Below are 23,987 nucleotides of genomic sequence, written 5' to 3'. Positions count from 1 at the left end.
TAGTTGTTTAGCTCTGTGAGAAATTTTGTGTTCTCTGAACACTTAGAAAGAATAATCAGAAGGAAGAGGGTTGGTGATTTGTTTCTGGATATTATGGTGTTTGTTATTATGACATTTTAGAAAAATTAGAGAAATTTCCTGTATAAAAATAGTTTCTGAGTTGCAGCTGGTTTTGGGTGCCAAATGATTTCATTGTACAGCTACTTAAATGATAAAATGGATCCTTTTCCATGTTTGTTTCCTGGCCATGTATCTCTGTAATTTATGTTTCATAATTAATGAATAACTAAAATTAGCTTTTATGAAATTTTATAACAGATTTGATTATTTTTTAAAAATATGTGTGACATTATTGAAACATTTGAGCATAGCTATCTGAAATTTTAAGTGTATTTTAGTGAAATGAGAGTTACATGTTATTCATATTTTAATTTATGTAATTTTTGATTGAGTTATCCATTAGCATGGCTCAGAAATTAAAAGCATAAAAATTAAATATTATAAAGTCTAACTCTCATTTTTGTCTTCCTTTTGTCTATCTAGTTCTCAATTCCCCTTCCCCCATAGGTAACCACTCTTATTTGTCTTATGTGTCTTTGGAGAGAGAAAGAGAGAGACAGATAGAGAGTGAGGTAGAAGTGAAGTGAGAGAGGGAGGGAGGGAGGGAGGGAGGGAGGGACAGAGAACATACACACATAGTGAAAAGAAACGTTTTTTCCATTCTAGTTCTTAGTGCTAAAGCCTCATTTTAATAATGAAGATATGTGCATAATTTGTAATCCATTTTGTGGTCTCAGTAGGCCTAGAGATATTTTTAAACATCATATCATTGTATTATTGAGTGTATTGTTTTTACTTTTTAACAGAGTTCCATTAATGTGGTTTTATTATTTTATAGAAAGGATTCATTTTCTGGAAAGTCATTAGTTTATTATTTTACTGTTGGTAATTTGATTTTCTGAATTAAAGACTTTGTGATTCTTTTACTAGCTATGTGACTAGTTTAGGAATTGGAATATACAAATCTGATAGGAAATACCATTCCTGGTTGTTTAATTTTGTTATTTTCTCTCTTTAAGGTAGGAGAGAGGTAGGTAGATTTTTATATTTATCTTCACCTGAGGACATTTTTTATTGCTTTTAGAGAGAGAGAGAAAGAGAGTGAGAGAGAGAGAGAGAAGCATCCATTGGTTGCCTTTTCGTATGTAGCCCTACTGGGTATGGAAACCCCAACCTGGGTATGTGCCCTGACCCGGAATCGAACTTGTGACTTTTCAGTCTACAAAATGGTGTTCCAACCAACTGAGCTATACAGACCAGGGCGATGGGACAGTATTTTTTAACATACATATTTCTTCAATATGTTTGTGGATATTATTTTTAGGACTAGCAGCAGTTACTTTTTAATTTTGTCCCATAATTAATTTCATTGTCTTGGCAATTCACTTCATCTTAAGCATTTTGGTTATTTTATACTCTTATATTCTAGGCAATGTAAAGAAACAAATTTCCAAGAAAAAAACTTCAGATAAAAAAGGAAGACATCAAAGGGAGTGGCCTCAGTATTCTCCTCTTGAAGATATTAAGCAGCGGAAAGTATTAGACCTCAGACGATGGTAATTTCTAAATTTTTTTTTCTTCTTTAACCACAATACCATTGCTATACTTAATTCCTGGGTTAAATTTAGATTTCCCAGATTATTCTGAAAATGTTTTCACTCCTGGTTCTTCAAAGTGGGATCTAACTATGAACCATACTTTTTGTTTGCTCGTTGCAGTCCATATGTCTCTCTTAATCTAGAGAGACATATCCACCTCACTCTCCCCCATTTTAATTCTAGGACATTGATTTATTGAAGAGACTTGGCCAGATACCTTTTAAAAAAGATTTTATGTATTTATTTTTAGAGAGAAGGGAAGGGAGGGAAAAAGAGGGAGAGAAACATTGATGTAAGAGAGAAACATCGATTAATTGCCTCTCCTCTGCACCCCAACCTGGGACCAAAGTTGCAGCCCAGGCATGTGACCTGACTGGAAATCCATCTGGGGTGGCTATTTGCTTTGTGGGAGGATGCCCAACCAACTAACCCATACTGGTTAGGGTTTGGCCAGCTATCTTGTAGAATGTACTCTCTTCTGGATTTGTTTTTTTCCTATTAGTTGTATAAATTATTTATATGACCTCAGTATTTCCTGAAAACTGGAAGTTAGATATAAAGACTTGATTAGGTTCTGGTTTGGGCATTTTAGACAAGAATACTGCCTAAGTAATCCTGTGTGCTTCATGTTGTATCAAAATTGGAGGAGCATAGTATTTGGTCATCCAGCGTTAGAGATACTAAGAGTGATTACTAGATTTAGGAGGTGACAGCCTTAGCCCATATTATCAAGTTATTTTTTTCCCTCTGCAACCAACAAGTTATCAGTGGCGTAACAGTGGCATTAGGCTAGTATCCTGTTCCTATCAACTTTTCACCTAGTGGTTTGAGCCAAATCTATTGATGATCCTTGCCTGAATCCTTGTTGTGAAGTGGTAATCTCTCAAAATTCTATTATTTTTAAAAATTTGCTGGCATTCTTTTAACAAGAAGAGCTTTCCTTTATCAACTAAGTCTATTTGGTTACTTTAAAATACAGTTTCTGTTCCAAAAAAAGAAAGTTTAATTCATGATAGCTGTAAAATTGTTAGTCTCTGATTTGAAATTTTTAAAAGTCATTTGTGTGAAATTTTAGAAATACTAGATTTTTCCCACTTATATAATAAGTATTGGGCCCTTAACTATGGCCTGAGAATATAGAAATAGATAAAATATGGTCTTCATTCTCTTAAAGTTTAAAATCTATTTGAGAGAGGGGATTAAGCAGAAAGTATAAAATATTTCAGGAGGCAATTTGTCAGATGATGAGTATGAATAAAGAAACAACATGAGAGGAAGTAATGAACACCAAAAGGCTTCACTGAAAAGCTGGGTGGAAGGAGAGGAAATCTGAAGGGATGGAGGTTTTTCAGTGGATGTTAAGGAAGTTTCTGGCACATTGATAATGAAGGGTAAGCCAGGTTATCTGGAGTGAGGCACAGAGAAGCTGAGAAAATTGCTCAACATCACATAGAAAGTAAGTAGATCATATATTGAAACCGAAGACAGCCAGAATCCAAAGTCTGTTATTTTTTTCTTCCTTTTTTTCATCCTCACTCGAGGACATTTTTCATTGCTTTTTAGAAAGAGAGGAAGGGAGAAAGGAAGGGAAAGAGAGAAACATCTATACAACAGAGAGGCATCTATTGGTTGCACCGCTACACACCTGGACCAGGTATCATACACACTGCAACTGGGGATCCAACCTCAACCTTTTGGCTGTGGGATGATGCTCTAACCAACTGAGCCACACCAGCCAGGGTCAAAGTCCCTGTTCTTTATTTATAACATCTTTCATTTCTTTGATATTAGGTGTATGATTTAGATTTTGGGGGTACAAAGATAAGTCATTGATGATTTCTTAACAAAAGGATATTTACAAAGGTAAGTTGGAAGTAGTTAATATGACAAGTGTACTAGAGAAGAAACACTAGAATTGAAAACATCAACGTTTCTTTCTTGGGAGCAAAGCTTTGCCCATTTTTGCTTCGAATCTCTTAAACTTTTGTTTTAACAACAAATATGAATAATTATATTTTAATGGTATATAACATGTGAGACCATAAAGGCTTGGGTTAGAAAGGACAGATGGGAGAAATAACCTGAGGGGAAAAATAACCAGGATGACCACCTTATTTCCTATTAAGAATATTATACAGAATAGGGCTGGAAGGGAAAGACACTCAGAAAATAGAAGGGTGTCAGTAAAAGTTTTAAGCTGGCCATGAAAAAGACCAGTAAACAAGTTTGGATTGATAAAGAAATAAAAATCTTAGGAAACCTAAGGTTGATCCCAAGGTTTCGTGAAGAATTGTATAAAATAAAAGAGGGAGATTTAAATATGATAGAATACATTCTATCATATTTATTTGTTACTTTATTTGTTCCCTCAAACCCATAAAATCAATAACTAGATGAAAAACAGAAAACTCTGTCCTTGTTGAAATAAAGAAATAGTAAAGTCCCCAAACCATAGGCTCAAAACATATTTATCAAATTCTTTGCATAAACTGATGGCCTCAAACAGTACAGGTTTTCCTAAAGTTCATATGATGGTCCAGAAACCATCCAGTGACCCTTTGGTTAGATCTAGGGGTATGAGAAGTTGCACCTGTGCTGAAGATTTGGAGTTCTTCGTGGAATCAAGGTCAACACTATAGAAGTGCAGGGAGGGTTGCAGAATGAGACAGCATGCTTATTGCCACTTGATTATCTTACTCTCCGACTTCTAGCTGAAGACACTGCTCTAGAGAATTGCTAGGGTGGTGGTGATTGTAAGAGTTGAACACAGGCCACATACTTCCTGATTTCAAAACTTATTGCAAAGTTATAATAATTAAAACAGTATGGTGCTGGAGATAAGGTAGACATATAGACCAATGGAATAGAACAGAGTGTCCAGAAATAAACCCTCATGTAAATGAGAAAAAAAAAAACTTTGTCAAGGACCACAGAATAAAGGAAGGATAGTGTCTTCAGAAAATGGTGCTGGGAAGAGTAGATATCCACATGCAAAAGAATGAAGTTGGACCCTTACTTCATACACAAAAATTAACCCAATATGGATTAAAGGCATAAATGTAAGACCTTAAACCATAATACTCCTAGAAGAAAACATAGGGGAGAAGTTTTATGATTTTGGATTTGTCAGTGATTTCAGGGATATGACACCAAAACCACATATAACAAAAGCAAAAGTAGACAAAAGGGACTACTTAAAACTTAAACAAAAACTTCTGTGCAACAAGGAAACAAAGTGAAAAGGCAACAGACAGAACAGGAGAAGATATTTGTAGATTATACATTTGATAAGGATTTAATATCTAGAATATATAGAGAACTCTTGGAATTGAAGTTGCAAATAATCACATATGTAGCTCGACTAGGAATTTACACTGGAATTTTAGTACTTGGTATCTAAATTTATATACCATGATTTTTTCATTGGCTTGGGTAACATCCACTTTAACTAGCAGTCAGTCATACTTAGCCATCTTTATTAAGATAAATGATTTAAAGTTATTATGCATTTATATGCATTTAATAAGTATAAAAATATTTTAAGTGAATAAAGATTTTATATTGGTTAAATGATCAAAATTTTCATTATTTTAACACTTTCAGTTGCCACGAGTATTATATTTTTACATGACTATTTTGTATTCATTCAAGTGAAAATAAGTCTTGTTTTTGCAGGTACTGCATAAGCCGACCACAATATAAGACTTCTTGTGGAATCACCTCATTAATTTCTTGTTGGAATTTCTTATATAGCACAATGGGATCTGGAAAGTAAGTATGTTACTTTTTAAAAAATTGATTTGAGAAAGAGACAGAGAGATTGATTTGCATTCACTGGTTTAGTCTTGTATGTGCCCTGACTGGGTGTTGAACCTGCAACCTTGGAATATAGGGACAGTGTTCTAACCAAGTGAGCTACCTTGCCAGGGTAAGTATGTTAACTGATTGGTATCTCTAAGCTCTAAGGTATTTGGTGTTGCTCTTTCCATAATGGAAGGTTTTTAAAGATATATTTTAAATTGAGCAAAAACTGCTAAATTTTGTTTTAAGCCTATTAGTTATAAATATATGCGTCAATTATTTATGATAAAATAAAAATATTACTGAAATTATTTGCAAATCAGACAGATATATTAATATTGAAACAGGTTATATTTGCATATGGTTGGAATTGTAAAATGAAAGGCAATGTTTCTTTTTGTAGTCTTCCACCTATTACCCAGGAAGAAGCATTACATATTTTGGGCTTTCAACCACCATTTGAAGATATTAGATTTGGCCCTTTCACTGGAAATACAACACTTATGAGGTATGAAGCCTTCACATAAAGACAATGCCTTATTTTTAGTTTTGCTAAATAATAATACTGTAGATGTGTGTTGATAGTAAACCATGTATCCAGCTGCCAGACCCCAACCTTTAGTAGATATGCAAAACTTGGGCTCCACCTGAATTTCTCTGGAATTGCAATAGTGCCATCTTTGTTATAGAAACTGTAGTTATGAGCAAATCTTTTTCTTTTCAGATGGTTTAGACAAATAAATGACCACTTCCATGTGAAAGGATGCTCGTATGTCCTATATAAACCTCATGGGAAGAATAAAACAGCTGGAGAAACTGGTAGGTAAACATGTAGAAGATTTATACACACTATGGTAGGGATTTTAGTGGGTACAGGGATCAAGTAAAAAGGTAAAAGGACTCATGTACATGGGCAACAGTGTGGTGATTGTTGGGGGAAGGGGTATATAAGGGAACTAAACGGCAATGGAAAAAAATAAGTAAAAAAAAGATTTATACACATGTACATGTACAAGCACATGTACATACATACTTCAGACCAGGGGTGTCAAACTAATTTTCACTGGGGGTCATATCAGGCTTGCAGTTGCCTTCAAAGGGCTGAGATAATTTTAGGACTGTATAAATATAACTACTCCTTAACTGTTAAGGAATTGAAATTATATTCAGCCCTTCAAAGGCAACCCCAAGGCTGATGTGGCCCCCAGTGAAAATGAGTTTGACATTTCTGCTTTAGACTATCTCAAAGATTAGTCGTTTTTATTATGTAAATGTGAAACACAATCTGTTACTTTTGTATCTCTTTATCCAAGGGGAAATCATAATACTTATCTATAGGGCACTTTCAATATACAGTTTAATATTTTTAGTTCTCCTCATCTTTGCATGTATAGTTTTTAGGCTTTTAAAGCATGTTATAAACACTACTTTAATTCATTTTTTGTATTATTTGGCTCCATAGGGTGTGTGAGTGTGTGTGCATGCATGCACACATGTATGCTGGTTAAACTCTTCCAGAAAGCAGCATGGAATGTGCAATTCCTTTTCCTAAAAGGGAATGAAAGGATTTTAGAATAGTTGATGTTAGACTTGTATAATAACATAACAACATGGACTATGAAAGTGACAGAGTTCTATTATGGGATAGTCTTGGTCATAACAGTTATGGAGTTGATTTTAAGGATTGTTTTAGGTGCTAATTTAAATAATTTGCATTATTTGACAATTTTCACTTTTTTAATTTGACAATAACCTTTGACTTTACAAGTCAAAAATTGTAATACAGTGTTAAAGAAAAAATATTGTGATGTTAAAATTATAAGGAAGATTATATTTAAGACAATTGTAACAAGGGTATCATACTGGGGGACCGTGGGATCAATCCTGAATGCAACAAAGGCAGCTGGGAATTTATAGACAGCTAGCAAAGTGAGGGGTCAGTGGATGGAGAATTACTAAGAAAAGGCACTAAGAGTAATAGAATTCTTGCTATACTGGTCTAACAGGATTCTTACAACAGGGAAGTTAAGGTCTTAGATCTCAAGGGTGGGAGATGATATCTCATTAGGTATCAGGGGTGACTAATATCTAAATTGACTTAGCAGGAATCTTACTAAAGCCGAATTCAGCAAGGATGGGCACAGAAGCCCTAGACTTGAGGCCTAGTTGAGAAGAGGGCTCTGAGGAGCCTAAATAAAGGTTGGTCAAGGAGAGAGTCTTTGTCAACAGAGAGGATATATGGTTTCCCAAGGTTAAGGATTGAACATAGAGGAGGATATATTTCTCTTGTCCTATATCAGGTATATCAAGTCAGGTAAATTTGGAATTCACATGTTGGTTTCTACACATACTGGTTTTATGATCTTGAACAAAGAAGTTAGACACTCATTGAGGCCAGTGTAGACCTTGGTCTTTCTATATTTATACCCTCTCCAAAGGGTATAAGATAAAAGGAGACATTTTTGTAATACATTTAGCTCCTTGTTTGACATAGACTGAGGACTCAATGAATGTTAGCTTTTATTCTTACTGACTGAATTCTGTGCAGGGAGCCTGTCCCTGTGGAAAGGGCAGCTTTAAATAGTGTTTTAGTAGTTTTTTTCTGTTTCTAGTGAGACTATCAACACACCTGTCTTACTAATTGATTAGGAAATTGACCCAGCAATCCCATTTATGGTAACACAAAGTCTGTCTGGAAAAAGTCCAGCCATTATTAATAGCACAAGAATGGTTTACGTGACATCAATGTAACTTGAGAGCCAAGCAGAGTGGACTGGAATGGGCATGCATAAACAGTGATGACTGCATTGGGGTCAGTGGGGTCATTGAGTGAGCGTATGTACTGTGTGGCTGCCATATTCAAAATAACTGAGCAAGTAGAGCATTGAATATGCATCACATTTTGTGTGAAGCCTGAACATTCCTCTGTGGAAACTATGCAGATGATTCAGAAGGCTGTAGCTATGGGCAACGGGTGACTGGCAGCTTCATCATGACGTTGTGCCTACTCATGCATCACGTCTCATGCAGAGATTTTTGGTAAAATGTCATATCACCCAGGTGACTCAGCCTCCCTACAGCCCAGATTTGGCACCCTATGACTTCTGGCTTTTCCCAAAACTAAAGTCACCTTTGAAAGGGAAGAGATTTCAGTGTCGATGATATTCAGGAAAATACAGTGGGTTAGTTGATGGCAATTGGGAGAACTGTGTAAGGTCCCAAGGTGCCTACTTTGAAGGGACTGAGGTATCATTGTTGTATGTACAGTGTTTTCTTCTGTCTTATATCTTCTTCAATAAATGTCTCTATTTTTCTTATTTCATGGCTGGGTACTTTATGGACTGACCTCGTATATCCGAAAGAACCCAAAACACTCATTTAAAAGAACATAAGCACCCCTATGTTCATTGCAGCATTATTTACAATCACCAAGATATGGAAGCAGCCCAAGTATTCATCAGGAAATAAGTGGATAAAACAACTATGAGACATTTATACAATGGAATACTACTTGGTTGTAAAAAAGAAGAAAATTTTACCATTTGTGACAATATGGATGGACCTGGCGGACATTATGCTCAGTGAAATAAGCCGGTTAGAGAGAGATAAATGCCATATGATTTCACTCATATATGGAATCTAATTAACAAACTGAACTACCAAGGAAAATAGAGACAGACTTATAGAGAGGAGGATGACAGTGAAAGGGTGGATGTGGAGTTAGGGAAGCGGAGGGATTGAGGAAAAAGGAAAAAGGATTCATGGACATGGACAACAGTATGGCGATTGCTGAGGGGAGGGGAGTTTAAGGGGATTAAATGTTAATAGTAAAAAATACAATAAAATTCACGAAAGTAAAAAAAAATTGATCAGGCAAATGAAACTAATGAAACTAATGAAACTTAGAAAGGGTATGCTTTCCAATAAACCTAAGACTCTCTCTCATTTGAGGAATCGGGTTAACTACCTATACTCCCTGTCTTCCCTGTTTGGCAGGGGATAGGAGTGGTTGCTGCAATTTCTTTTTTTTAATATATTTTATTGATTATGCCATTACAGTTCTATTTCCCCCCTTCATTCCCCTCCACCCTGCACACCCTTCCCCCACCATTCCCCCCTTTAGTTTATGACCATGTGTCTCAAGTTCTTTAGATTCTATATTTCCCAAACTATTCTTGCCCTCCCCCTATCTATTTTCTACCTACTGTCTATGTTACTTATTTTCTGTACCTTCTGCTCCCTTCTCCTTCTCCCACTCCCCTGTGGCTAACCCTCCATATGATCTTCATTTCTATGGTTCTGCTCCTGATCTAGCTGTCCTCTTAGTTTGTTTTTGTTTTAGGTGTGGTTCTCAATAACTGTGAGTTTGCTGTCCTTTCACTGTTCATCTTTTTTATCTTCTTTTTCTCAGGTAAGTCCCTTTAACATTTCATATAATAAGGGCTTGGTGATGATGAACTCCTTGAATTTGATCTTATCTGAGAAGCACTTTATCTGTCCTTCCATTCTAAATGAAAGCTTTGCTGGATAGAGCAGTCTTAGATGTAGGTCTTTGGATTTCATGACTTGGAATACTTCTTTCCAGCCCCTTCTTGCCTGTAAGGTCTCTTTTGAGAAATCCACTGACAGTCTGATGGGAACTCCTTTGTAGGTGACTGTCCCCTTATCTCTTGCTGCTTCTAGAATTCTCTCCTTCATTTTAATCTTGGCTTATGTAATCATGATGTGCCTTGGTGTGTTCCTTTTTGGATCCAACTTCTTTGGGACTCTCTGAGTTTCCTGGATTTCCTGGAAGTCTATTTCCTTTGCCAGATTGGGGAAATTCTCCTTTATTATTTGTTCAAATAAGTTTTCTACTTGTGGCTGTTCCTGTTCCCCTTCTGGTACTCCTATAATTCGGATGTTGGAACGTTTAAAGATGTCCTGGAGGTTCCTAAGCCTCTCCTCATTTTTTTTGAATTCTTGTTTCTTCATCCTTTTCTGTTTGGTCATTTTTTTCCTCTTTCTGGTCCACTCCTTTGATTTGAGTCCCAGTTTCCTTTTCATCACTATTGTTTTCCTGTGCATTACCATTCATTTCAATTAGTTTTCCTTCATATGTTCCTCTAATTTGTGACTATAATCAACCAGTTCTGTGAGCATCCTGATCACCAGTGTTTTGAACTGTGCATCTGAAAGTTTGGCTATTTCTTCATTGCTTAGATTTATCAGCTCTGGGGCTCTGAGTTGTTCTTGAGCCATGTTTTGATCTGTTTATGCCTGTTACGTAGGAGGACGTGTTCACCAAGGCAGGGCCACCCAGGTCGCTCGTTTGTGACGCTATATGTGGGGACGGGTCAGAGAGAGGCCACCCAGGTCACTGGTTTGTGATGCTGTATGTGGGGGTGGGGTCAGAGAGGGACAATGGCTGTCCCCTGTGCCACTTTCTGCCACTGGGGCCAGCACGGTCTGTCCCACCGCTTCGCTCCTTCACCAGTTTATATGCGCTTGAATGTGTGACTGTGGTCAGCCCTCAGTGAGTCCACTGCCTTGTGCCCTCAGTGGGTCCACTCACTACTCCACACCTGGGATCTGCCTACAGCTGCCAGCGTACCTGGGTTGCGTGCCCAGGTCAGTCCGGTGGGTCTTTCCTGCCCGACCCCACTCTGCTGCTGGCTCTGCCCCTCTTACCGGTTTGGCTGAAGGGTTTGTTTTTGTCAGACTTCCATGTAGTTCAATTTTCCGTGGTTTGGCTGCGTTTTTGTTGCTAAAACTTTGTTGTTTTTAAACTTGGTTGTGTGAGAAGGCGCAGTGCTTCCACCTATGCCTCCATCTTGGCGGAAGTCTCTACAATTTCTTCATTAAATTTTAATACTGTATTTTCCTAGTGTTATTTCTGTTTTCATTTTCTTATTACATTGACTCCTCACTGTTTCTTTTTCTATGTGTTTTTGCTGAAGGATGGCTTTGCCCCCAACTCCTTAGAATTTTCTCGTCTGCCTTCAATAGTAAGTGGCCTTGGGCAAGCCCTACTTCATCTCTAAGCTTTCCCTGTGACTTTGGAAGTCACTTAGGAGCTGATTCCTCTCTCTTTTTAAAGATTTTATTTATTTTTAGAGAGAGGAGAAGGGAGGGAAAAAGGGAGGGAGAGAAACATCAATGTGTGATTGCCTCTTGCATGCTCCCTACTGGATACCTGGCCTGCAACCCAGGCATGTGCCCTAACTGGGAATTGAACCAGCAACCCTTTGGTTTGCAGTCAAGCCCTCAACCCACTCAGCCACATGAGCCAGGGCAGAAGCTGATTCTTCTTCATTCCTATAGTAATGATTATTTGTGCCTGTCATGTGGCATTTGGCATATGCAGCATTATATTTTGTTGCATCTTTTTAATGTGCCTGTTCAGCTCCTAGATCACAGGAACTACCCTTAGTAGCCCGTTGATTCTATATATGATGCCTTGTGACCTCACACATTACCCTCCTCTGACTGTATTCAGAGGAAGAGTGGTACATGTGTCAAGCAAAAGTCTTTTCTGTTTGCTGTCATTGTGGAAGAAAGAGTTGCAGAAATAGGCTTTCTAATTTATCTCGGGTATGCATTAGTGAAAAGCATTGCCACTTGTTTGTTACTGTTCATTTAAAAAATAACTTTGAAATATATCTTCTCTTTTTGTTTCAGTTATTTTTAAAGGACTGTTAGGCCTGTTTTCCACAATAGGATTTAAGCTTTCCTTGGGCAATGCTTCTTTGATGTTATAATTCCCTGTTCTTCCTGACATTCTCATTTCCATGGGACCCCCAACTCACTCATGGTATAAAAGCAAAATCCAGGGATTTTGACAAAATTAGAAGATTTAACTGTTAATATGCATTGTCACATTTTTTGCAGAGATGCAATTACAATAAAAGTTTGTGCTAGAAGTTGTCAACATTAATTTCAAACTATGGTTCATTTCTTATTATTCACTTACCACTATTATTATTCACTTATTATTCAAGTAACTTCAAACTGTTGCTTCACTTAGTTACCAACATATGTGCCAGTGAAGTCTAGATTCATTGTTTTAGTCAGATAGCTTGAAAATTATACTAATGTTCATGTATTTCATTTTTATTCTTCTAATAGGTATTGTAACTTATTATTTTTGCTTAACAGAAAATAGCTACTTCTGCTCTATACTAACATACCTCATGTAATATACATCTTCACTGTGGCCATTGCTACAACTTACTGGAGTGCATTAGTGCATCTCAGGTGGACTGTGCATTAAGGAAAACTTCATCCATTGGTTTTCTCCAATTCATAATGGTCACAAGGCCAGATAAATTTTTTTTAATCTTTAAAAAATTTTTATTTATTTATCTTTAGAAGGGAAGGGAAGGAGAGAGGGAGAGAAATATCAATGTATGGTTGCTTCTGGTGCATCCCCTGCTGGGAACCGGCCCCTGCTGGGAACTGGCCTGCAACCCAGGCATGTACCCTGATGGGGAATCGAACCGCGATCTTTTGGTTCACAGGCCTGTGCTCAATCCAGTGAACTACATCAGCCAGGGCCAGATAAATCTTTTTAATGTGCAGTGTTAATAGATCTTTCTTTTTCAAAAGCTCTGTAGTGCTTGTTTAAAGCATAAATTCTTTAGCATCATTCAAAATAAATACAGGTTGGCCTTCCACTGTCATCCTACATGTACCAGTTGTATTTAAAATATTTCAAGGAAATGAGAGATTTGCAGGATATTTAGCTGCTGGATTACATAATCTGATTCTTGTCATTGAAGGTGTAAAAATACACTCTAATAAATTGTTGTTGAGTTCTCTATAGTTCTTCTGTAGATGAACAGGCTCTACAGAACAAACTCACATTAAACTTAGTGAGTATCAGAATGTTGCTACATTAATTTAGAATGATAAATATAATATCAGAGATACTAGAATTCTCTTGTTGGCTGCCCAGGACATATATTCCTCCCTATAGTACAGTAGGCCAGCTAATCCTAGTAGTTTTTTCTACTTTCTATGTACCACATAGATTAGGGCTGTGCATTTGGTAGTGGCTGCTTCGATGACTAAATTTTAGATTTTTTAGATGTACTCTGGTCTTGAGTGAACATCATCCTGAACTTAGTTTCAATCTGTAACACATTTCTATGTCTTCTGCTAAATGGAATTATTTTCTTGGGGGACTATTTTAATGTATTAAATACTGTATTTACTGTTTTTTAATTTCAGAGAATGATCTTTTATGACCAGGTCCTGAAATTTTGGGGGTGCTTCTCTATACTAACAATCATACTCTATATTCTAATCTGGACTACTTGTTGTTCTCTGGTTACATCCCTCCCCTCTAGTGATTTTGTTTTCTCCTCATGCTTTTCCCTCTGTCTAGATCATTGCAGTCCTCCCACTTCAACAAGTTCCATTTTGGATACCACCTGTTCTTGATTCCTTAGACCTATGTGCTCCTTCTTTGAACTGTAACCCTTATTGTGACACTGTCTTATTCTACCCTATTTAGTTACTTGTTTTATCTTCCCTTTGAGGACAGCTTGACATACTACTTTTTTTTGCTTCCTGCAGTTTCTGATATAGTTAATACATTGCTTACTGAATTGAGTGAAATGAAATTTCCTCTTAACGCTAGACTTGTGGCTCTTAAAATGTGGTTCCTAGACCAATGTCAGCATCACCTGGTAAAGTGTCAGACGTGAAAATTCTCAGTCCCCAAATCAGACCTACTAAGTCAGACACCAGTGATCTGTTGTTTAAAAAGGCTTGCATGCTCAAGTTTGAGAGCTACTGATATAGTCTTCCTAAAGAGGTGTTCTCTAACCTCTTTATTAAGAGCTTGGTCTTTCATTGATAGGGAATCTGGAATATAATCCAAGACATTAAAGTATTTGCTGATGGAGGGCCTACCACAAATGTGTACTTCACAAGACTACTGAGGGAGTCCAGAATGAGACAATGTCTATGGCAGATATGATATATTTGCTGTTTACTTCTGCATTGTTCTATCCCCTAGAATTCATTTCCTCCACATCTTTCTCATCTTTCATGTTCCCATGTAAATGCCACCACCTACAAGGGGCCTTCACTGAATATTAAAGTCTGACACCTGAGCCATTCTTTTAACCCAGCACCCTGTTTTGATTCATTTCATGTACAAATTATAATCAATAATTATTTCATTTGCTTATTGTTGGTTTCCTCCACTGGGCAGTAAGCTCCATGAGGCCAGGAACCCAGCCTGATTGTCCTAATTTCCTCCTGTCTTACCATTGCCTCATACATGGGATGACTCAATAAATATGTGTTAAAAAAGTAATTGCTTATGGGCCTGTGAATAAAAGGATCGTGGTTTGATTCCCAGTCAGAGCATATGCCTAGGTTGCAGGTCAGTTCCCAGCAGGGGATGCATGAGAGGCAACCATACATTGATATTTCTCTCCCTCTCTCCTTCCTTTCTCCTCTAAAGATAAATAAAAAAATAATAAAGTAATCGCTAATCATAGTGACACTAAAGAAGTCAGCTGTTTTGTAGTACATTTGACTTTAGAAAGAAGGAAAATGTGGAATATTTACAGATTTCTATTAAAAAATAATAATACAATTTCTTTAATTAAGCATATCAGTTATTTAGGTAAACTATTTGGAATTTTCAACTTGTAAAAGATATCTAGAGTTTTTTCTTTTTCTTCCTCTTATTTATTTGAATATATTTTATTGATTTTGCTATTACATTTTATTGATTGTCCCATTTTTCTAAACCAATTATATGTATAAACATTTTTGTATTTATTAAATTTACGAGGAGTTTCATATATTTACATTTGCTCACTATCCTAGAACCTATTATCATACAATTAAGTTCAACTATATAATTGAAATATTGAGTGTCTTCTAAATTTAGTTCTTTTAATTTTTTATTTAAAGATTTCCTTGTGTGTCAATTTTTTAAAAGAGTTTTTGTTTATTTATTTAGACAGAGGGGAAGGGAGGAAGAAAGAGAAGGAAACATCAGTATGTGGTTGCCTCTTGCATGCCCCCTGCTGGGGACCTGGCCTGCAAATCAGTACATGACTTCTTTATTATAAGTATAAGGAGTAAAAAATAATTGCAGGGCAAAATCCCATTATCTTTATGCTTTTTTTGAACTGTAAGGCAGAAAGAACTGGAGTAACCTCAGTTCCTCAGCCACTTATCTAAATGTGTGTATGGATCTTAATAAAGTGTGTAAAATAGTGGTGGTCTTTGATGGGGGTATTTTTTCCTACATGTCCTCCTTTCCCCCAGGCTCATTCAGTCATTTAAAAATTTTTCAATACCAGTTTACATTCAATATTATATTGTATTAGTTTCAGGTATATAGGATAATGCTTAGATGATAATATACTTTACAAAATTTCCCCCCTAGTATTTCTAGTATCCATCTGGCACAATGCAGAGTTATTATAGTATCATTGACTGTGTTCCCGATGCTGTACTTTTTCTCATCTTGGGAAAGCTGTTTCTCTAGTCCAGGGTTGTCAAACTCATTTTCACTGGGGGCCACAACAGCCTTGCAGTTGCTTTCAAAGGGCCAAAATAATTTTAGGACAGCATAAATGTAACTATTCCTTAACTGTTAAGGAGTTGAAATTACACTCAGCCCTTTGAAGGCAACTGTGAGGCCGATGTGGCCCATGGTAAAAATGAATTTGACACCCCTGCTTTAGTCTGTGTAACTTTTAGTTTTATTTTTATATATTTTTAAAGTTATTTATTTATTTATTTTTAGAGAGAGGGGAAGGGAAGAAGGGAAAGAAACATCAATGTGTGGTTGCCTCTCATGCATCCCCTACTTGGGACCTGGTCCACAACCCAGGCATGTGCCCTGACTGGGAATCAAAGCAGTGACCCTTTGCTGTGCAGGCCTGCACTCAATCCACTGAGCTACATCAGCCAAGGGTAGTCTGTGTAACTTTTGAAGAAAGATTAAATAGTGGGAGGAATTTTATTACCTATAATTTATATTACCTAGAATTTTATTACCTAGAATTTATATTCATATATCTCAGTGGTCTTCAAATTTCGATGTAAAGACTGTAACTGTGAAAGGTGATCACTGTAATATGGGAAGAACATATTAGAATGTATTTAATATAAGTAAAAATTCCCACTTTCTGTATATCTCATATAAATCATATTAGCACAGTAGTATGTGCACATAGTTTATAAATAAAAATACTATAATGGGCATGTTTATTCAGAAATTTCTAGTTATAGATGTGTTCAACCAGAACAGTTGAGACCATTGCTATATGCAATAGGTATTACGTTTTATATGGTAATTAAACCTCATAGGCAAGTATGTGTGTTATGAGGTTTTGGTAAACAAGGAAACATTTCAGCTTTTTAGTTTTTCTATTTATCTGAATTTTACTCTAATGGGTAAAGTTGAAAATACATTCATTAATATTTTTGTCATCAATAGCTTTTCATTTTTTCCCAGTATGTCAGTGTGTTCTGAGTAATGTCTCTTCTCTCTTTCAGTCATTAACTACTCCTTTGTGTAAAGCATAGGTAGTGCTTTATGATCTCTGTTTTTGTTTTTTGTAGCATCAGGGGCCTTGTTGAAGTTAACACATGGTTTAAAAGATGAATCACTGGCTTATATCTATCATTGCCAAAATCATTACTTTTGTCCAATTGGCTTTGAAGCCACCCCTATTAAAGCTAATAAAGCATTCAGGTAAGCATTTCTGTATGTTATGTGGATACTTGATCATAAAATATGTTGTAGAAAACATTTAAGAAATATTTAGTGCTTAGAAATTGGAAGAGTTAGTGATTTGCTTTCCTTACATGAAGATTATTCTTTAAATATTTGAGCTTATTCTTTGGCAGAATTATATTTTATTAAATTTAATTTACTTATTTAAAACATTATTTATATGAAAAATTAATTTATATGGGTGACTGAATTTTATTACTCTTTTCACTCCTTAGCAAGTTTACTTCACGCTGGGTTGAAATAATGCCAAGATACTTAAAAGCAAAAGAAGTGTCCCATTTAGAAATGGTGAAAACAGAAGCCATGAATACTTTGAGTAAAAGTATTGATAAGCACGGTTATCCTCAGCCTACTGAGGTTCTAGTATATTCACACTTGGGTAATATACTAGAGGAGGAAGAGGTAGCACTGTTCTCTCAGATAGGAACAAAGGTCAAGCTGAGAGAATACAGCTTGGTCATCTGGAGCATTGGATCGGTTCTTTGAGGCTGGAGGCCTTGGGAACTCTGTACGCCACTCAGAGCACTTGGTGGAAGTTGCATAGGGGTGGAGGTTGTAGGGCAGGGATCCTGAGACAGGCAGGAGCAAACTGGGAGAATTAGGATGCTGGACATTGTATTTTTGTGAATGTGGAGCAAGGGAAAACTACTGGATTTCTCCAGATCCTGAAATGTTTTATTCATCTCTCTGGAGGTGAAGTATACTCCTATTGTGTTTCTTCTATGGTTTCATCTTACAACATCACCTTACTCCAGACATCTGTCACATGTAAAACATAAAAAAGTAGGTACTTCTCCTTTGTGCCCTTTAGAGGAGAGTTTGTCACCTCTGCCTGTACCTAAGAATCATCTGAGATCCTTTTCAAACTGAGCAAATCCTTGCCTGGTCTCCACTCTTGATGTATTTAAATTGGAATTTCCCATGGTGGGATTAGGGTATTGGTATGTTTAAAAGTTTCACAGGTGAATCATTACCTTAGGGTTTTCTTTTTAGGATATCTTTCTTAACTTTTAGAGTGTATAATAAAAGGAGAAGAGTAGCTGAAAAATCTGGGAGCATGCTAAGATTTTTTTTCCCTCTTAGATACATAGAGATAGTGTAGGTCAACTTTGTTAACCCTAGATTTTGTAATAGGGGATCAAGACCACAATTTATGTTTTCCCTTTAATTGCATTCAGACATTTGCTCAAGTCTAAACTCCAATACCTATTCTAGTGTTAATTAATGCATTACCTGAATAAACTTTAGTGTGTCTTTTAATAATATATAATTGAAGTAGTATTTTCAAGGGAGCAAATGACCTTTATTAAGTTTTCTGTGAATGTATTTTAAATCTAGCAGGGGTCCCCTCTCACCACAAGAAGTAGAATATTGGATTTTAATTGGAGAATCAAGTAGAAAACATCCTGCTATTCACTGTAAAAAGTATGTTAACTTTTATTTTCAATTTCTGCTGAAAAGTCTGTTTGAATTTTGATTAGAATAAAATCCAGAGAATCCACAGTTTATTTTGTGGAGAATTACATCATAACAATATGGACTCTTGTAATCTGTTAATATGGACTTTACCTTAATTTAATTAGAGTTTTAATTTCTCTACAGCACTGTTTTATATTTTTCAAAGAATTATATGTATTTTGTTAAAAACTTTCTCTGAGTATATTTTCTGATGCTACTGTAAATTGATTTTTTCATTTCTCAGTTATTTTCTGATTGAGTAAAGAAATATAATTTTTTTATATAGGCCTTAAATCTTACATCTTTACCAGGTTCACTTATTAATTCTGTTAACAGTTTTTCAATACAAAACAATTTATAACTGCTTTAGATTTTTCACACAATCATGTCTGTAAATAAAGGCATGCTAACTTTTAAGTCTTTTGTAAATATACTTGACTCTAATTAAGAATATTTCTACTTTTAGCCTGCAAGATGTCATCTAATAGGTTGATATATACTTATTTCATAGGGATACTAACCGTTTTTAGACTGAGAACCTTGGCAATAGTTGCATAAACAGAATTGTCATAAAAGCGAGTTTATTACAGGTTAGTGGAACAATCCTGATAGAGACTTATTGCCATTGTAACATTGCAGAATATTGCTCGTGTGAAAAGTTCTGTAACAATCTTTTGTACTAAAAAGAAAATTGTGCTTTATTTTTCCTTCTTAACTATAGATGGGCAGATATTGTAACTGATCTAAATACTCAAAATCCAGAATTTCTAGATATTCGTCACTTGGAGAGGGGGCTGCAGTATCGAAAAACTAAGAAGGTAAGAATACCATTGTATATGAAGGTATTTCCCAACTGGCTAAAATGCAGTATTTTATTCAGCACTCCAGACTGTAAATAATATAAACCCAGTTCAGACCATCTTAGACAGAAAAATGAAAATTATTTTAAGGACATGAGTGTATTTAAAATGAAAGGGCAAGGAAGGTGGCCTGGATTCATATGGGACTTGTACCATGTAAAAGAATGTTAGCAAGGGCCAAGTAGCTAGCCTCTCATTCTTTGGGGAATTATATTTTATCCTTTTGCCTGATTATTTGGTTCCTGAAATCATCATCATCATGTCTCTTTCAGATGAGCAGTCTAGACTGAAGCTGGCCTGCTTTAGGCCTAGTTCCATAGTCTTGGCCCAGTTTGGGTCAGGTGTTTATTCCTGAGCCATATTAACTGGCCTCGGGACAGAGTCATGTATACAAACAAAACTTCTGGAGGTATTTCTCAGAGATAGGTAGATTCTATAGATTTGAATAGACATCCCACTGATATAATCCTACTAACAAGTGAAGAATGTGTAGGACAGGAAGAATGATGGTGTTTGAACTAGGCAGAATGGGAAGTTCTTGTGTGTGAGAGTGGTGGAAAGATGTTTTGGCTCATTTATTTCCTGGTTAACTTTCTGAGGATTCTCAATAAAGAAGTACAAGAGAAAAGACTGAAGAAACTAATCCTTTGCATGGGTGCAAATAGGTGACTTAGTGCATTGATTCAGGATATTAAGTATATTTTATTGATTACAGTTGTCCCATTTTTTTCTCCCCTCTATCCTCTGTGGATATTCTTGACTTAGTATGTTACTGTCAAATATTGACAAAGGTGTGGGCATTGTTATAGTTTTGTAATGAATGGCAGCTGGTCAGGGAAGATGCAGGATAATATGATGTGATGATGTCTGAAAGGATAAGTACTGTTTTGAGGTAGATGAAGGGGGGAAAAATGAAGGAATTCATAGAACAGTTTGTTTCCCATCATTTTCTTCACCCAATTTTTTTTCCTTCTCAGGTTGGGGGAAATTTGCATTGTATTATAGCGTTCCAGAGACTTAGTTGGCAAAGGTTTGGCCTTTGGAACTTTCCATTTGGAACCATTAGACAAGAGTCACAACCTCCAACAACACATGGCCAGGGAATTGCCAAATCTGAGAGTGAGGACAATATCTCCAAGAAGCATCATGGGCGATTGGGCCGGTCTTTCAGTGCTGGTTTCCATCAGGACTCAGCATGGAAAAAGATGTCCAGTATCCACGAGAGAAGGAACAGTGGCTACCAGGGTTACAGTGATTATGGTGGGAATGACTGACTGTGCTGGGTACTGAAAAACTTGTGTCATGCACTGCTCTATACAAGACTGCATTGAGACAGAAGATTTGATTAAGTCTACATTAAACAGGAACAGATTTTGTGGTATAAAACATAGCCCTGTAGTTCTCCAGTACTTAAGACTGTATATTATTATGATGGGTGATTTCAGATATATAAGCAGATAAGCACAGGTTTTTGTTTTAAATTAGAGTATATAAACATTCTGGACAATTTAACAAACTCCAATAAACAAATGCAAATTTACTTAATAACATCATGATTTGAAATGGTTAAGCATGACATGATTTCGTATGACTTGATCCCAAGGCATTTGTTGCAGATAGTTTTATTCCTAAGCTCATGATGTAAGGCACCACCTGGCCTTAAAAATTGGGCTGTTGATTTCTAGTTTTCTGTCATGGTGTAAGCTCATTTAAAATTTTTCAGTGAGTCTAGTAGTTATTTTACTTGTTGCAGTATCTTGCTTGCCTCATTTGTTTACTGGTTAACTTTCTCAGGATTCTCAATAGAGGTGAAAGAAAAAGACTTAAGAAACTAATCCTTTCTATTGGTGCAAATGGGTGACCTAGTGTACTGTTTTAGGATATTCTTGACTTTCTTGACTTGGTATGTTACTATCAAATATTGACAAGAATTTTAGGTCTTGAAAGACTTCTGTAAGTCTACAATGAATGCTGTTTTAGGGATAGAGTAAAAGATTAAGTGGATATAGTTCCTGTATCCAAGGCAATCTATGAAATGAGATCTGATACTTTATTGGTCCCTCAATGTGGAATCATATATTCATAACAGCATTAAATATGTATTTGGAATGCCTTGCCACTCAGAGGGCAACTATCATATTCCAAACTCCTGAAGTATTTCCCTTTAAAATACATATAGACAATTAGTTGTTTGAAGGTGGTGTGTTAAATAATTCAGAAGTGTGGATATCATATATTTGAGCTCCTCTGTACTTGACAGTCCTATGCTGTCAACTTATGACTCACAAATGACTAGGATCTCTTGATCATATCAGGTTAGACGTATCTCAAATGTTCCAGAACTCAAATCAGTGACTTGATTATTACAAGGTGCTGAATATGTTGGTACCATATTGCAATACATCTCAAGAAGGTTCAGATTTTTAAGAATATTTTAATTTTCTTCTTTTGAATTTTATATCCATTTAACCACTCAGACATGCCTATGCCTACAAAAGGGACTATATATTATGGAATGATCATTTTTCTGAAGGGACTATTTTGCTTGAAATGCAAAGGACTAAAAGAGATTTGTAGGTTGTTGATTTTGTTACTTCATACTGGAACTTTTAAGAAGTTTTCATCAAATAAAATTTTCTTTTTTACTTTTAATCATGTGAATATTTTGAATCTTTGTTTTAGGGGGTATTATAATTTTGTTTGAAGACATGATGATTTTTTAATTCTTTAATTTTAAGTAGTGTGTTAAAAGAAATCATCTTGTATTTGACTTTTATAGTTAATGAAATAATATGCATTATAACAATAATTTTAGTTTTGTATAAGACTTTATAATTTGAAGTAGGAAATTTAATTCTTTTAGCTTGAAACAAATGAAGTTGTGAGTGTTGTATCAAACATGGTTGAGTATCAGCAATTTCATATAGTTGGATATTTCAGGGAAGAGAAAGAGCTGAGAGGAAAGGAGACAAATGCAACATAAAATAAAGAATGGAGTGACACCTAAGAAAAGAGGATGAATTTATACAGACTGCTTATTGGCCACAAAAACTCAAGTCTTGATACATATGCTCACTTAATAGCTTAGTTTAAAAAGTTGACAGTTACTAAGAGCTCTCTTAGGTTTACAGACATTCTTCCAGAAACGATAAGCAAGTTACTGCACACTTCTCTTTCAGTATTAGTAGTATTGTCATATTTATTTTCCTGGTCAGCATCTCTTAGGAGTCTCCACAGAAGCACTAAAGTTTTAAATACTGGCTCTACACTTATTAGTTGTATCATCTTGGGCAAATTAAGATGAAACTTTCTGTGCTTATTTCCTCATTGATAAAATGGGGACAATAGTATTTACTTTACAAACTGTTTTGAAGAACAAGTAAGTTAATACATGTAAAGTGTTCAGAATAGTGCTTTTTGAATAGGAATTGCTATTTAAGTGTGTGCTGTTATTATTACTCCAGAAGATGTATATGTTACTGTTCAAAAACTTGAGAACCCATTAAACAGTATCTCAAAGAGCCAATTCCTTGTAAGTCAGACAGACATCCCTTACTTGCTATTCCTTCAAAAGTATATTTTGTATTTTAAGAAATGTTGCTCTGGTTTTAAAAACACTTAACAGTATTCACATGCTGACATTGGCTACTTTTTTTATACCTACCTCTCAGATAGTAAAAAATGTTTGGTTACTTAAAATCCTGAAACTATTTTCCCACTATGATTCCCCATTATTAGGCCAAGCTGGTGTAGAAAGTGTAACACTTTCCCACTTCCCTTCTCCCAGATACTGGAGGGGTTCAGGCAAGGTGTTGTAGCATACATCACATATATCTCAATTTTTCCCATAGCGTTTTCTCCCTCAGTTATTCACTCAACATACTGGGCACTATTAACCACTAGGTGTTTCAGGTTAAATTGCTGAGCTCAGAACATCCCCAATAAGTTGGTGGCCTCTCCATTTTATCCAGATTCTCACTGGTGAATAAACTTGCTTAGGATCGTAGGGTATCTTAGTTTGTTAGGACTATGATAACAAAATACCACACACTGGGTGGCTTAAACAACAGAAATTTATTTTCTCACAGTTCTGAATGCTAGAAGTTCAAGATCAAGGTTTAAACAGGTTTGGTTTCTCTTGAATCTTTCTACTTGGCATGCAAATGGCTGCCTTCTGACTGTGTCTTCACATAATGTTTTCTATGTACACACATCCCTTGGTGTCTCTCATTGTCTGGATTTTCTCTTGTTAAAAGGACTCCAGTCAGAGTGGATTAGGCTTACCCTAAAGGCCTCATTTTAAAATCAACTTTTAAAAGGCCCTATCTCCAAATACAGTCACATTCTGAGTTACTGGGGGTTAGAGTTCAACATAATTTTGGAGGACACAGTTATTCCCACTAAGAGTTACGTGAGTCAAGTTGGTTATGGAGTAATCTCTGCTAGACTTGGGAT

At 35.9% G+C, this 23,987-nt stretch overlaps 1 protein-coding gene across 5 annotated transcripts in view; it reads left to right on the top strand.

Moving 5' to 3' along the window:
• Positions 1-22,184, top strand: part of BIVM (basic, immunoglobulin-like variable motif containing) — a 38,958-nt gene extending 16,774 nt beyond the window's left edge. For 4 of the 5 annotated variants that reach the window (XM_037150064.2, XM_053670346.1, XM_037150063.2 and 1 more), the window contains 8 exons: positions 1,490-1,616; positions 5,334-5,429; positions 5,863-5,967; positions 6,184-6,278; positions 17,040-17,172; positions 18,553-18,639; positions 19,394-19,490; positions 20,510-22,184. In XM_037150064.2, the coding sequence (XP_037005959.2) occupies positions 1,490-1,616; positions 5,334-5,429; positions 5,863-5,967; positions 6,184-6,278; positions 17,040-17,172; positions 18,553-18,639; positions 19,394-19,490; positions 20,510-20,806 (1,037 nt within the window). In that variant the 3' untranslated portion in view covers positions 20,807-22,184. The remainder of the gene's footprint in view (positions 1-1,489; positions 1,617-5,333; positions 5,430-5,862; positions 5,968-6,183; positions 6,279-17,039; positions 17,173-18,552; positions 18,640-19,393; positions 19,491-20,509) is intronic. The other variant, XM_037150066.2, reaches the window with a different exon arrangement.
• Positions 22,185-23,987: the final 1,803 nt, after the last annotated feature.

This window comes from Artibeus jamaicensis, unplaced genomic scaffold, assembly GCF_021234435.1.
Source record: "Artibeus jamaicensis isolate MK-2021 breed Jamaican fruit bat unplaced genomic scaffold, CSHL_Jam_final contig_559, whole genome shotgun sequence".
In the NCBI taxonomy this organism is placed as follows: domain Eukaryota; kingdom Metazoa; phylum Chordata; class Mammalia; order Chiroptera; family Phyllostomidae; genus Artibeus; species Artibeus jamaicensis.
The sequence above is the reverse complement of the archived record's forward strand: the minus strand, read 5'-3'. Positions and strand labels throughout refer to the sequence as shown.